Raw genomic sequence first — 13,481 nt, forward strand, 5'->3', positions numbered from 1 at the left:
ACATTTCAAAATAAGAGCACATCTAACTGCTCAGAGTTTCTGGGTCCAGTCTGAGTCACCTGACTGTAGCAGTACGTGGCGGTGGCAGCGCTCATCCTCTCCATCCCTGCAGCCTGTGATCACGATGACCTTTACCTGTCTGTGTGCACTACTACCTGCTCACCTGCAGCCACCACAGCTGATGGACTGATGAGCTCCAGCTGCAGCAGAGCTTCCTGATTGGGTGAAAGGAGGAGGAGAGGAGGGCGGTGCTGCGTTCAGGAGCTGCTGGGACATTCTCACTCTAAACGCAGCTCGTCGATCTGACTGACAATATTTCTAATATTCAGCTTCTTTCTTTTCTTTATTCGACACTGAAATTAAATGTTAGAGTAATTTAATGACGCTCACAGTCTTGATCTGTCAGTCAGATTTTCTCTCAGCAGTGAGACGTTCAAGGTCAGAGTCACTCAGATCTGAGGGGCAGAGTTATTGACACAGGTGAAGCAGCGACCTCATTTCCTTACGTGGAGTATTTCAGCAGCTCTGACTTTGGCTGCAGACTCTTCAGTAAGTCACAAACTCTCTGAGCATGTGCGCCTCACCTTGTGTGGCGCTCTCAGGTCAGCTTGTCGTACTGGGGTGGAACAGGTGATGGGGATGGAGCCACAGAGTACCTTCTTGAATTCCCTGATGCTGACCCTGCCATCTAGGTCAGGATCCAACTTCCTGAGCAGCACATCCACTTCCTGTTTATGAGCGGAGAGATCAATACAAATACTGATGTCATCACAAAGGGCAACCATACGCACCTCACCTCAGTGTGCAGGTGCTGCAGACCCAGGTGTTCGCACACCAGCGTCAGCGCGTGTTCTCCTGGCTCCTCCCCCTGGTTGTGACCTGCAGACAGACATGTGAAGCTGAGCTTGAACACGGAGGTTCTTCCTGCGTTGGCCTGCTGAGAACAAGCTTCTAAACTTTCCTCTCTACATCTGAGCGCGCTCCGTCGCGGTGCGTGGACACCGTGCTGCTGAGATCTGTTCCTGTCACGTCGGGCATGTATTTAACTTTGATGAACACAGTTTTGGTAAAAAAGAAAATAAATAACTATAAATAAAGTATGAAGCCACATTTATCACTCAGGAAGACAAATGTACAAACAGGAAGTTGTCACCAAGCGACGGTGTGCAGTACAATCACTGAACGTCAGAATAAAAACACCCAGAAACACAGAGAAGGGAAACGTTCAGCAACAAGGTGTGTGTGTGTGTGTGTGTGTGTGTGTTGAACCACACAGCAGCAAGAAAACACTAATTTAAACTCCAGCAACAGGACATGGCGGTACCTTTACACTGAAGGGGTGTCTCCTTCTGACTTCCTGCCTCCTCGTCAGACTTCAGGCTCTGCAGTGAAAACATGAAGGTCAGTGACTGCAACACACACACACACACACAGTCTCACACAGTCCCAGCATCCTCTTCACACACTCTTTGATAACTCTGTGTCGTTCGTTCAGACTAGTTTAACAGGCTGGAAAACACTGAATAACACACACACTGACTCCGTGTGTGTGTGTGTGCAGTGAAGCCAACAGCTATTGGAAAAAATTCCTGAGCAGTCGTTACTTCTGCCGCACTGAGCATGTTATATATATCTGTGTGTGTGTGTGTGTTCACATGCACACTCCTGACTGTCACGCTGAAGAGCTTAGCATGTAAACCCTCGTCCATCGGGACATTCGCAGGACGGATCAGGACTTTTAGGACGTGTTTTGGTCGCAGATTAAAATGTTTAAATATTCGATGATGAAATCTTCAAAAACATTCAGAATCAGCTGATCGCTGCACAGCTGAAGTACTGCCATCAGCTTCACATCCAATCAGAGCCCAGTGTGACACTGCAATAACGCTGCTCGCTGAGAACTCTCTGCAAAAACAGTTTCATTCACAGATACAGAGAGATTATATCAATTATGAATTAAATAATAAATTATAATTCTGACTGAAGTGCACACTCAGGCCTGTGAGACCTGTTCAGCCATGGCTCATCTCTGCCATTCAAACACACTTTGTATACTGAACTGTACATTTATTGTCTTTCAAGGAAGTCATTTTTATTCAGTGTTTTCATAAAAGCCTCATTTTTATGCATTTCCTGCTGCTATGGAGAACACACGTGAGTTTAAGGACCAGTTGGAAACTTTTATCCAGCTGCTGATGTTATCATCGCTTGACGTTTTCACTCATTTCTTCACTTTTCCCGACGAGCTTGCTCCGGTCTCTCTGTGTACCTGGCCTGTACCACCACACTTGCTCTCTTCAGACCCTCTGCCCCCTTTCCTTCTGTCACATAATGGTATGATCCCGGTCTTTCTTGCATGTGATTGGCTGTATGGTGTGGCCATCAAAGTAAAGTCCCACCCCTGCCTCCATGGGTTCTCAGTAGGGCTGAAGATTCGGCTCCCCATACAAACATCACTCAGGCTACGTTCACACTGCAGGTCTTAATGCTCAATTCCGATTTTTCTGTCTGCTTGTTCACACTACAAATAAAATGTGACAGCAAACGCGCTCTAGTGTGAACGCTCAAAATGTCCCGCATGCGCAAAAGAAGACGTCACACACAACGCGCTCTGTTTAGACCCAGACCAACAGTATGGTTTGACTGATGGCCCTTATCATAAAGACTGGTTTTGGACTTTACGTTTCCCAATTTTGCTTTAAGTTGTAAAGTTATTTTGTTATTTACATATGGCCTAATAATGCCGTTTTAGAGAGGCGCGGTGCTTCAAAGGATAATCTGCAGATGTAACATTATCTACAGCTACTTTTACAGGGCTCGCAAAATTTCAAAGTCTCTGGTAGCCCTTCGGGCAGGCACTCTTCAGTTTTTGGTAGCCCAAAATAAATTTAAGTAGCCCGAATAAAAAAGAGAGCAATTTTTTAATGTTTTGTTTCCTTTACAATATTATACATTAAAGTATAATATTGTAAAGGAAACAAAAATTAATCAGAAAGTTGTTAAAATACAAATCACAACAACTGTATAAAAATTACAATCATCAACTCAAATATTTGGAACTGTGCAGAACATGAATCAGTCTGTGTCAGATCCTGAATCTGAAATTTCCACTGAAGTCAAGGGTAAGAGGTAAGTGGAACCAAGATCGAGGCCATTTGCTTTTTGAAGTTTGCAAAGACTGCTAAATTTGGCCAATGGTAGTTCACTCTTTGCAACATAGCACGCTGTTCTAAACAGCTTTTTCAGGACTTCTTGATGTGCTTGGTTTATTTTTAGTATGTTTTTGCAATTGCTGTTTGTTCTGGGACAGATACTGCAGACTGGGCAATAATGCATTTCTTGCATTTCTCATGGGTTCTGATGGGGTCTTTCTTAAACTTACTGGTCCCAGTAACAAAGGCGCTGGTCGACTCAGATATCGAGGGAAACTCACGACACACCCGGCAGAACATGATGTTATTTAGCTCGTCATATTCCAGCCACAGAAATTCTTTTGTCCATGAAACCAAAAAAGCTGAGCTTTCTTTTTGCCTCATAGTCTGATTTGTCATAAGTTTTCCGTTTTGTGGTCGGCTTTTCTTTGGCTGTCCCTTCTTCACCCTGACCTGTCTTATTTGGCTCAGCAGAACTAAAATATATATCCTGCTGCTTTTACACACGCACTCACATAACGGTCAGCGATTCTCTGCGCAATCAACCTCTCACATGTTTAAGCTTGCTGTGGGAGATTTCACTTGTCACGTTTGAATAGTAGCTAATGAGTGATAAGATGATGTCAGAGGAATTGGTGCGCAATTAATCGTCACTCACCAATCAGTGCTGCCGCTCTCTACACACCGTTCGCGCGATCGCAAAGTGAAAGCAAAAAACAAGCACAAATTCAAACGCGATTTCAATGTGTCACATATTGGCAGTGGCTCATCGATGCCAATAACATAATTACTCAGCTACATTTGCGAAAGAAAATGCAAAAGCATTGACATATATTTTCCTTCCTATGATAGTCCAGTAACGCTGTGAGAAACCTTGGAGTCATTTTTGACCAGGACATGTCCTTCAATGCACATATTAAACAAATATGTAAGACTGCTTTCTTCCATTTGTGCAACATCTCTAAAATTAGAAATATCCTGTCTCAGAGTGATGCTGAAAAACTAGTTCATGCATTTATTACTTCCAGGCTGGACTACTGTAATTCATTATTATCAGGATGTCCTAAAAACTCCCTGAAAAGCCTTCAGCTGATCCAAAATGCTGCAGCAAGAGTCCTGACAGGGACTAGAAAGAGAGACATATTTCTCCTGTTTTGGCTTCCTTCATTGGCTTCCTGTTAAATCCAGAATTCAAAATCCTGCTCCTCACATACAAGGTCTTAAATAATCAGGCCCCATCTTATCTTAATGACCTTGTAGTACCATATCACCCTATTAGAGCACTTAGCTCTCACACTGCAGGCCTACTTGTTGTTCCTAGAGTATTTAAAAGTAGAATGGGAGGCAGAGCCTTCAGTTTTCAGGCCCCTCTTCTGTGGAACCAGCTTCCAGTTTGGATTCGGGAGACAGACACTATCTCTACTTTCAAGATTAGGCTTCAAACTTTCCTTTTTCCTAAAGCATATAGTTAGGGCTGGACCAGGTGACCCTGAATCCTCCCTTAGTTATGCTGCAATAGACGTAGGCTGCCGGGGATTCCCATGATGCACTGGGTGTTTCTTCTTCACTCACTATGTGTTAATAGACCTCTCTGCATTGAATCATATCTGTTATTAATCTCTGTCTCTCTTCCACAGCATGTCTTTATCCTGTCTTCCTTCTCTCACCCCAACCGGTCGCAGCAGATGGCCCCGCCCCTCCCTGAGCCTGGTTCTGTCGGAGGTTTCTTCCTGTTAAAAGGGAGTTTTTCCTTCCCACTGTCACCAAAGTGCTTGCTCATAGGGGGTCATATGATTGTTGGGTTTTTCTCTGTATGTATGAAGCACCTTGAGGCGACTTTTGTTGTGATTTAGCGCTTTATAAATAAAATTTAATTGAATAGATTTCTGTCAGAATCTGCAGATTATACAGTATAAATAAAATGTTCACGTTGTCTTCCCAACAGTTTCACTGACATCTACACTGGATGGCCAGGAAGCGTTCGCGATGTCTTCTCGGGCGCTGATAATTGGCGTCCGTCTTGTGTCAGTGACGTAAAAGACGGATTTAATGCGACATGACCGTTCAAACAGCAGTCGCTTTCTAAAACATCGGATATGTATCGGATTCAGGACCACATACGAAAGTGACCCAGATCGGATTTGAAAATATCGGATTTGTGCCGTTCACACTGTCAGACCATGATCGGATACGGGTCGCAGAGGGGCGAAAAAAATCGGATTTGATGCGCTTTCGCCTGCAGTGTGAACGTAGCCTAACTGACATATGAGATCGTATTGCGGGCCAAATGTGGCCCACAGGCCGTTAGTTTTATTCATTATCAAGACTCTATAGAACCTGACTGCATGCTGAGGTGGCGACCCCTAACCCTGCCTTAGTAAACTTAAGTAAATGTAAGGGTTTGGAAAAATGTACTTCCAGAAGTACTTTTATCACACCGTGTTCATTCACTCACTCGCTGCTGTGACATGAATCAAATGGCTGAATCACCACCTCAGCATGCAGCTAAGTTCTATAGAGTCTAATGAACTACTAATCATATTCAGGTGTGTTGCAACAGGGACACATGGAAAAGTTTCAGGACAGCGGCCTTCGAGGACTGGAGTTTGAGACCCCTGCTCTCACTTATTTGGTTGCAGTTCTACTGAGATTTAAAAATAGATATGCAAACAGGATTGTGGCCGCTGCTCCCGTGGGGCGCGTGCTCTGTTTCAGATCCAAATGAAAGCTCTCTGATGCTCCTGTTACTGTGTCAGTCTGACAAACTCTCAGCACTTTACCCTCTTATGCAGACTGATTGTGATTCACCACAGCTGTAGTCACACAGGGAAAACGTGTTTGGTGAGAGGTGGCCGAGCAGTCTCCAGGCCTTACACTGATCAGTGCAGGACAAAACACACGGATTCATGAAAGAGGCCAGTGCATCTGCAAACTAACATACAGCATCAGGACAAACCTGAAGGCACCACGACGCTGCTCCACCGCACCTCTCCAGCATCAAAGTGAGCCGCACAGAGTCAGTTACTCGAAGTGAAGACTGCAGTCGGACTGTTTCCTTCTGAAAAACCGTCAGATGCTTCAGACAAACCCAGGAAGAAAGGAAAGGGTGGCTCTGGTGTAAAGAAGTGATGAAGAAGAAGAAGAGGTGGAGTCGTGTTCCCGCAGCAGAGCTGCTGCACTGAAGCTGTTTCACATTCTCAGTCAGCAAAAACTAAAAGTGAGAAACAGCAGCCAAACCAGCAGAGCGTCTGCCAGCAGCCGCATTCCTCACAATCCCACTTCCTGAAAGACCTCCACCGCCCCGAAACCGCCAAACCTCCTCCTCCCCTCTCAGGTATTCACAGCCTCAGCTGCAGAATCGCAGGAAACCTGAGACCAGCTGACTTCACACAGTGAGAACCAGACCGCAGCTGCAGCCTCAGCAATGCAGAACAGTCAGAGGTCAGAGGTCACAGCATCGTCATGGCGGTCAGAGAACAAAGTGACAAAGAGCTGAGTAAACCTCCTCCTCTGCAGGGACTCTGCCCTCTGCGTGCAGCTGAAAACCTAAAACCAGAAACTCTAATTAGAGAGCTGCAGCTCCCGAACGCCTCGGCCAGCACAGACACACGACATCCAGGCGACAGACGACCGCGGGGACCCTGCAGCGCAGCACGCACACACAGTTTCAGGTGTTCAGTCAGACAGTGTCACTGCGGTACACTGACACGTACAGGAAGCCCACATTCAGGGCGTTCCCACAGTTTTTAACTGAAACTCCAACCAAACCACTCGAAAATGACTCTAGAGCTCAGAGTTCTAATGAGTTAAATTGCGGGCAGACCTCCAGCCGCCATAAACATCCTGACGAGTGAACCGAGTCACATGACCGCACCTGGGCGTCTGATAACTGTGGCTTCATGTAATCCATGAATCAGGGCCCAAGCTTCCAACCACGGACGCGATGACAGAGAGCGACTCGACATGTGCCATGTGACTTCTTTGTATTTATTATGATTTTAAATTCTTTATCAAGCTAATCACTCTGGCCCAACGAAGAAACAGACCACAGCCGGGTTAACGTCTCAAACTCAGTCAAAGGAAAGAAGAACAACAGGAAGTCAGTGTTTCAAAATAAATTTCTCTCTCACCTCCACACTTTCCAGTGACGTTGCCCGTCTCAGTTTGGCCTTTCGGACGCCGGTCGGTGACGAGTCTGAGGCCTCCGCTCTGAACGGCGGAGAGTCTTCTGAGTCACAGGTAATCGCGGCGTCGGGTTTACTGCGGCGGCCGTAACGCTTCGCTCCTTTCACCAACTTTGGCTTCACCTCCTCTGGAACAGCTGCAGAGAGGAAGAGGAGCAGGCTGAGTGGGTCAGCAAGGCGCCGCTGCGACACTCGGAGCCAGAATGTGCCAAAGAAGAATCCTCCTCGGACTTTAACCAGACCACCCAGCTCCTGCACGACTGCTTCCAGCCTGCAGACGGCGTTTATCTTTCTCTCTGTCCCAGTTCTACATCCAAACTGTTCAGAGGGCCGAGGATTCGTGTGGCGTCCTGCTGCGCCACAAACACTGAAATCACGTTGGGTCATAACAACCTGCTCAGTTTGCTGTGATGTCAGCATCACGGCTGTCGGCTGTCTGAACATCAAAAAGCCCTCACACCTGCATTACTGCCTCAGAGCCATGATTAATCCACCATTTCTCAAAGTCTGATTATGACTTTTAGGACAATTGAGCAGTTTGAATCGAAAATAATGTTGGAAATGTTAAAAACAGAGCTGACAACAAAAACGGGGGATGATCCTCGGCTCCTCTCTATGCTGAGGAAGTCTTTCTGTCCTGTCCTGGACTTGTACGTCTGCAGGTGGACCTGGATGGATATTCACTTCAATTCAATTTTATTTATATAGCGCCAAATCACAACAAAAGTCGCCTCAAGGTGCTTTATATTGTACAATAGATCGCACAATAATAAATACAGAGAAAAACCCAACAATCATATGACCCCCTATGAGCAAGCACTTTGGCGACAGTGGGAAGGAAAAACTCCTTTAACAGGAAGAAACCTCCAGCAGAACCAGGCTCAGGGAGGCGGGGCCATCTGCTGTGATTGGTTGGGGTGAAAGAAGGAAGACAGGATAAAGACATGCTGTGGAAGAGAGACAGAGATTAATAACAGATATGATTCGATGCAGAGAGGTCTATTAACACATAGTGAGTGAGAAAGGTGACTGGAAAGGAAAACTCAATGCATCATGGGAATCCCGGCAGCCTACGTCTATTGCAGCATAACTAAGGGAGGATTCAGGGTCACCTGGTCCAGCCCTAACTATATGCATTAGCAAAAAGGAAAGTTTGAAGCCTAATCTTGAAAGTAGAGATAGTGTCTGTCTCCTGAATCCAAACTGGAAGCTGGTTCCACAGAAGAGGGGCCTGAAAACTGAAGGCTCTGCCTCCCATTCTACTTTTAAATACTCTAGGAACAACAAGTAGGCCTGCAGAGCGAGAGCGAAGTGCTCTAATAGGGTGATATGGTACTACAAGGTCATTAAGATAAGATGGGGCCTGATTATTTAAGACCTTGTATGTGAGGAGCAGGATTTTGAATTCTGGATTTAACAGGAAGCCAATGAAGGGAAGCCAAAACAGGAGAAATCTGCTCTCTCTTTCTAGTCCCTGTCAGGACTCTTGCTGCAGCATTTTGGATCAGCTGAAGGCTTTTCAGTGAGTTTTTAGGACATCCTGATAATAATGAATTACAGTAGTCCAGCCTGGAAGTAATAAATGCATGAACTAGTTTTTCAGCATCACTAAGAGACAGGATATTTCTAATTTTAGAGATGTTGCACAAATGGAAGAAAGCAGTCTTACATATTTGTTTAATATGTGCATTGAAGGACATGTCCTGGTCAAATATGACTCCAAGTTTCCTCACAGTGTTACTGGAGGCCAAGGTAATGCCATCCAGAGTAAGAATCTGCTTAGATACCATATTTCTAAGATTTTCAGGGCCGAGTACAATAACCTCAGTTTGATCTGAATTAAGAAGCAGAAAGTTAGCGGCCATCCAGGTCTTTATGTCTTTAAGACATTCCTGCAGTTTAACTAATTGGTGTGTGTTACCTGGCTTCATGGATAGATAGAGCTGCGTGTCATCTGCATAGCAGTGAAAATGCTATGTTTTCTAATGATGCTGCCTAAGGGAAGCATGTATAATGTAAACAGAATTGGTCCTAGCACTGAACCCTGTGGAACACCATAATTGACCTTAGTGTGTGAAGAGGACTCTCCATTTACATGTACAAATTGGAGTCTATTAGATAGATATGATACAAACCACTGCAGTGCAGTACCTGTAATACCTACAGCATGTTCTAATCGCTCTAATAGGATATTATGGTCAACAGTATCGAACGCAGCACTGGATATCAGATGAGCTCAAAGCCGATCTTTCTTTCAGCCATAAAGGACGATTTTCAGGTCAACAACACCCTGAAGGTCACATGACTTAAGTTTACATCATGCTATAAATAACATGAAACCAAACAGGAGATCAGCTGACATCCATTTGTGTTCCCCAATCATGAACCTCTGACCCCTGACCTCTGTAGGCCTGCCCCCTTGCTATGTGTCACCTGGCTCCAGGTAGCTGCTGTCGTCCTCTGATGCCCCAAAGTCCAGAGAGCGGGACAGCACGGCCACAAAGCCCTCCTTAAACTCCTCGAAGTTCACCTGAAACACAAACACACGATTTTATTGAAAAGCACCACACAAATACATGGGGGGGGGGTCTGTGTGTGAGAGAGTTACCCGGCCGTAGCGCCTCTCGCCCAGCAGCGTGGCGAGCAGCAGTGGCAGGTGAGCGTCCAGCTGCAGTTTGCGGCACAGCGCCGTGAGCTCCTCTCGGTCCAGGAAGCCGGTCGCCGTCGTGTCGCAGCTGTCGAACTCGGCCTTCAGCTGAGAGACATAGCGGTTGTGCTCCGCCTCCTCCATGCCAACGCATCACACTTTGGCGCCCACACCTGGAGAGAAAACACAGGTCAGGCAGAGGACAGCGAGTTATTCACCTGTCAGGTGTAGTTTTGGTCTTTCAGCTGAAACACAGTGAGGTCAGTGACAGGAGTACAGCGGGGTTAAACTTCAGACTCTCTGCTTCCATTTAAGGGCTTGCTAAACGACCCTTTAAAGTATTACTGCTGTTTTTACCCAGGGTGCACTGTTTTCACAGGAAGACAACATGGCGGGATGATCCCAGGATCCTTTCTGTGGAGAGGAAACACCGTTTTTCACCCACGTGGACACTGAGCAGGTGACTCTGATCCCAAGTAAAGATGTGATTTTAAGAATCCTCTGTGCCTGAAATGTTTCAGGAGGTCCTGGAAGCCCGGGACTGCGTGCTATTCATTCCACATGTATGACTCTGAAACACGCCTCGGCCCCTCCCCCATGCCTTCACCATCATCGTCCTCAGCACACTGCTTCAGCCTGGAAACACCAGACTTATCCATACGTGAGACGTCTGTCTCCATTGACGAGAGCTAAAGCACTCATCAACCGATCGATCGTCCACGGAATGTGTTCTGATCTTCTTTTTTTTAATGTTTTGGTGATTACTTCAGTCATTTTGTCACAGAAAAGGTAAATAAATTACACACACTGTATATAAAAAATGGACCCATCCCTTTGTGGACATGCTGTGTTTGATCACCTGGCTTGGCGCTGTTATCAGTCTGCATCCACAGACACCTGCTGATCAGTTCCCACTAACATCCAATCAACATCGTAGAAGTTCACTGCAGACCCAAATAGGAGCCCCTTGTTCTTGGAGGCCCCGTTAGTACGGTAACCTTACAGCAGCCACGTCATTGGTCAGATGATGTCATTAAAACGGCTGAGGATCTCCTCTGTCACACCCGCCCTCTGCACGTCCTCCTTCTCCACCTCCTCTACGCACCTCCTCTTTTCCACCTGCCTGGCAGCTCCACCTTCATCATCCTTTGTCTGACAGTGTGTTATCATTGATCATATGGTGTGTTTGTAAACTTTGTGGTGGTCCTCCAAAGTTAAATTCAGCTCGTATTTGATATTATTGTATTCGATTAGTTATCAATACACTGATCAGTGCAGCTGCTGTTGTGTTTTGTGCTACAACAGTGACACAGGTGTTAGATAACTGAGCAGGACTTTAACGCCAGCTACGGTCAATGTAAACACGAACGTTTCCGGAAACCCCCTCGGCTCTGTCCGGAGACTCTCGCGAGCTGAAGAAGCTTCACCATGGGAACGGAGTCGCGAGCCGCGGGAACAAAAGCCAAAGAGCCAAAAAAAAAAAAAAAAAAGTACAAATAAATCAATAAAACACCGAAAAACTTTTGTTTCACCCCGCCTTAAACTCCCGCTTCTAACGGAGAGTCTGCACGGTAACCAGCTCACGTTAACAGTAACTAGATGAAGTTAACGGTAACCGTGAGTCCGGTCGGGTCGGTAGGTCAGTCTTACCGCGGGAAAAGTTCTCCTCCTCCGGTCAAACTTCACGTTTCCTCCATGAACGGCCTCCCGGAGCTCCGCCGTTAACCCGCCGAGCACAAGTTACCGGAGCCTCAACACCGACACATCGAGTACCCCGAAAACCACACACAGAGGTATTTCCGCTCCGCCTTCACAATAAAACACAGCGACGGTGCGGCATTTTACCGGCAGCAGCACCTTTCAAAATAAAACAAAAACAATAAGACAAACAAGAAATAATAAGATTAGTGAATTAAAATTATTAAACACACATTTGCTATAAGGTATATAAAACATTAATAAAGTTACATGGACACGGAAGGAACTACATGATTAAAATCCAAAAAAAGAAATAAATTACACAAATAAATGGATATAAATTTTGGTGCACCTCAGAGAGACAAAATAATGAGCACTGAAATAAAACTTATTTTTAAACAGTTTTATTGATCTCTGCATCTTTTACTCGAACATAGTAAATAAGAGGAAATAACAGGTAGATGCACAGGTCAGTGTACCCCACCTGATTGATGTCACACCTCAGAGACACCTGATTGGCCTCAGGAGCAGCTCTGAGACTAAATGTTACAACAACGCCCTCTGACCTCAGTGACTGGACTGACACACACACACACACACACACACACACACACACACACACACACACAAACACACCAAGTTTCTTTTGTACAATACTCAGCATTTTGCACATTTCCATTGCACTGTCTTGTCTTATTTATTTTGCCATTTTTTGCACATTTCCCTTTACGTGGTCCTGTGTCTGTCTGTTGTATGTCACGTGTAGCACCAGGGTCTCAGAGGAACACTGTTTGTTTTCACTCTGTACTGTACCACTGTACATGGTTGAAATGACAATAAAAGCCACTTGACTTGATGCAGTGACGAACTAAAGTCTGCTTCTGAAGTTCAGACCTTTTAAACTACAGCGGGTTTCCTGTGTGGACGGCCTGTTCTCAGGGAGAACCCATCATAGCTCATCACACTGAGTGTAGATGTGATGGTTTTATGGCTCCAGACTCTTCTGATATTTCAATCATTTCAAAGTGTTTTTGTTTTATTTTGTTTTTCTGTAAGGAAGAAATTCTCATTTTATTTTGAAAGAATCACCACAGGTAAATGTCTGTGAAGGTTCTCAGTCATCCAGGTCATCGTAGTCAAAGGAGTTTGCAAAGAAAGGCGTCTGGACTTCTTTAAGTTGCTTGAAGACGTTTCACCTCTCAGAAGCTTCTTCAGTTCTAAGGTCAAATGGCGAGAGTCCCAGATTTAAACCCAGTGGGAGTATCCCCCAATGAGGACAAAGGACCCCTGGTGATCCTCTAATCACATGCGCCAAGGTGAAAGCGGGTGTGGGACCTAATCAGCCAGGGTTTCGGGTGAGCTCATTGTGAAACCTGGCCCCACCTTGTCATGTGAATTCCTGAGGTCAGATGGCCCAGGATGTGAGTGGGCATTAAGGCGTCTGGGAGGAACTCAAAACTGGATTATAGATGGCAGACAGTTGGTGTCGTAAACCACCGCCTCTGTTCAAAGATGGTCGCTCACAGTGGACATAGATGGCCTCTTTCACTCCTCTTTCAAACCATCTGTCCTCTCTGTCCAATATGTGAACATTGGCATCCTCGAAAGAGTGACCTTTATCCTTAAGATGCAGATGGACTGCTGAGTCTTGTCCTGTGGAGGTGGCTCTTCTATGTTGTGCCACCTCCACAGGACAAGACTCAGCAGTCCATCTGCATCTTAAGGATAAAGGTCACTCTTTCGAGGATGCCAATGTTCACATATTGGACAGAGAGGACAGATGGTTTGAAAGAGGAGTGA

The 13,481-nt window shown here is 45.7% G+C and overlaps 1 protein-coding gene across 5 annotated transcripts in view; it reads right to left on the minus strand.

Annotated features, from left to right (window-relative positions):
- Positions 1 to 11,802, minus strand: part of ninl (ninein-like) — a 32,555-nt gene extending 20,753 nt beyond the window's left edge. Inside the window, exons 1-7 of one of the 5 annotated variants that reach the window (XM_039621727.1) lie at positions 11,634 to 11,802; positions 9,945 to 10,156; positions 9,770 to 9,866; positions 7,283 to 7,473; positions 1,325 to 1,382; positions 797 to 879; positions 585 to 728 (exon numbers count right to left, since the gene is read on the minus strand). In XM_039621727.1, the coding sequence (XP_039477661.1) occupies positions 585 to 728; positions 797 to 879; positions 1,325 to 1,382; positions 7,283 to 7,473; positions 9,770 to 9,866; positions 9,945 to 10,127 (756 nt within the window). In that variant the 5' untranslated portion in view covers positions 10,128 to 10,156; positions 11,634 to 11,802. Of the gene's footprint in view, positions 1 to 59; positions 365 to 584; positions 729 to 796; positions 880 to 1,324; positions 1,383 to 6,108; positions 6,399 to 7,282; positions 7,474 to 9,769; positions 9,867 to 9,944; positions 10,157 to 11,633 lie in introns of those variants that run through there. The other 4 variants (XM_031730284.2, XM_039621731.1, XM_039621728.1 and 1 more) reach the window with 4 other exon arrangements.
- Positions 11,803 to 13,481: the final 1,679 nt, after the last annotated feature.

Source organism: Oreochromis aureus, linkage group 13 (assembly GCF_013358895.1).
Source record: "Oreochromis aureus strain Israel breed Guangdong linkage group 13, ZZ_aureus, whole genome shotgun sequence".
NCBI lineage: Eukaryota > Metazoa > Chordata > Actinopteri > Cichliformes > Cichlidae > Oreochromis > Oreochromis aureus.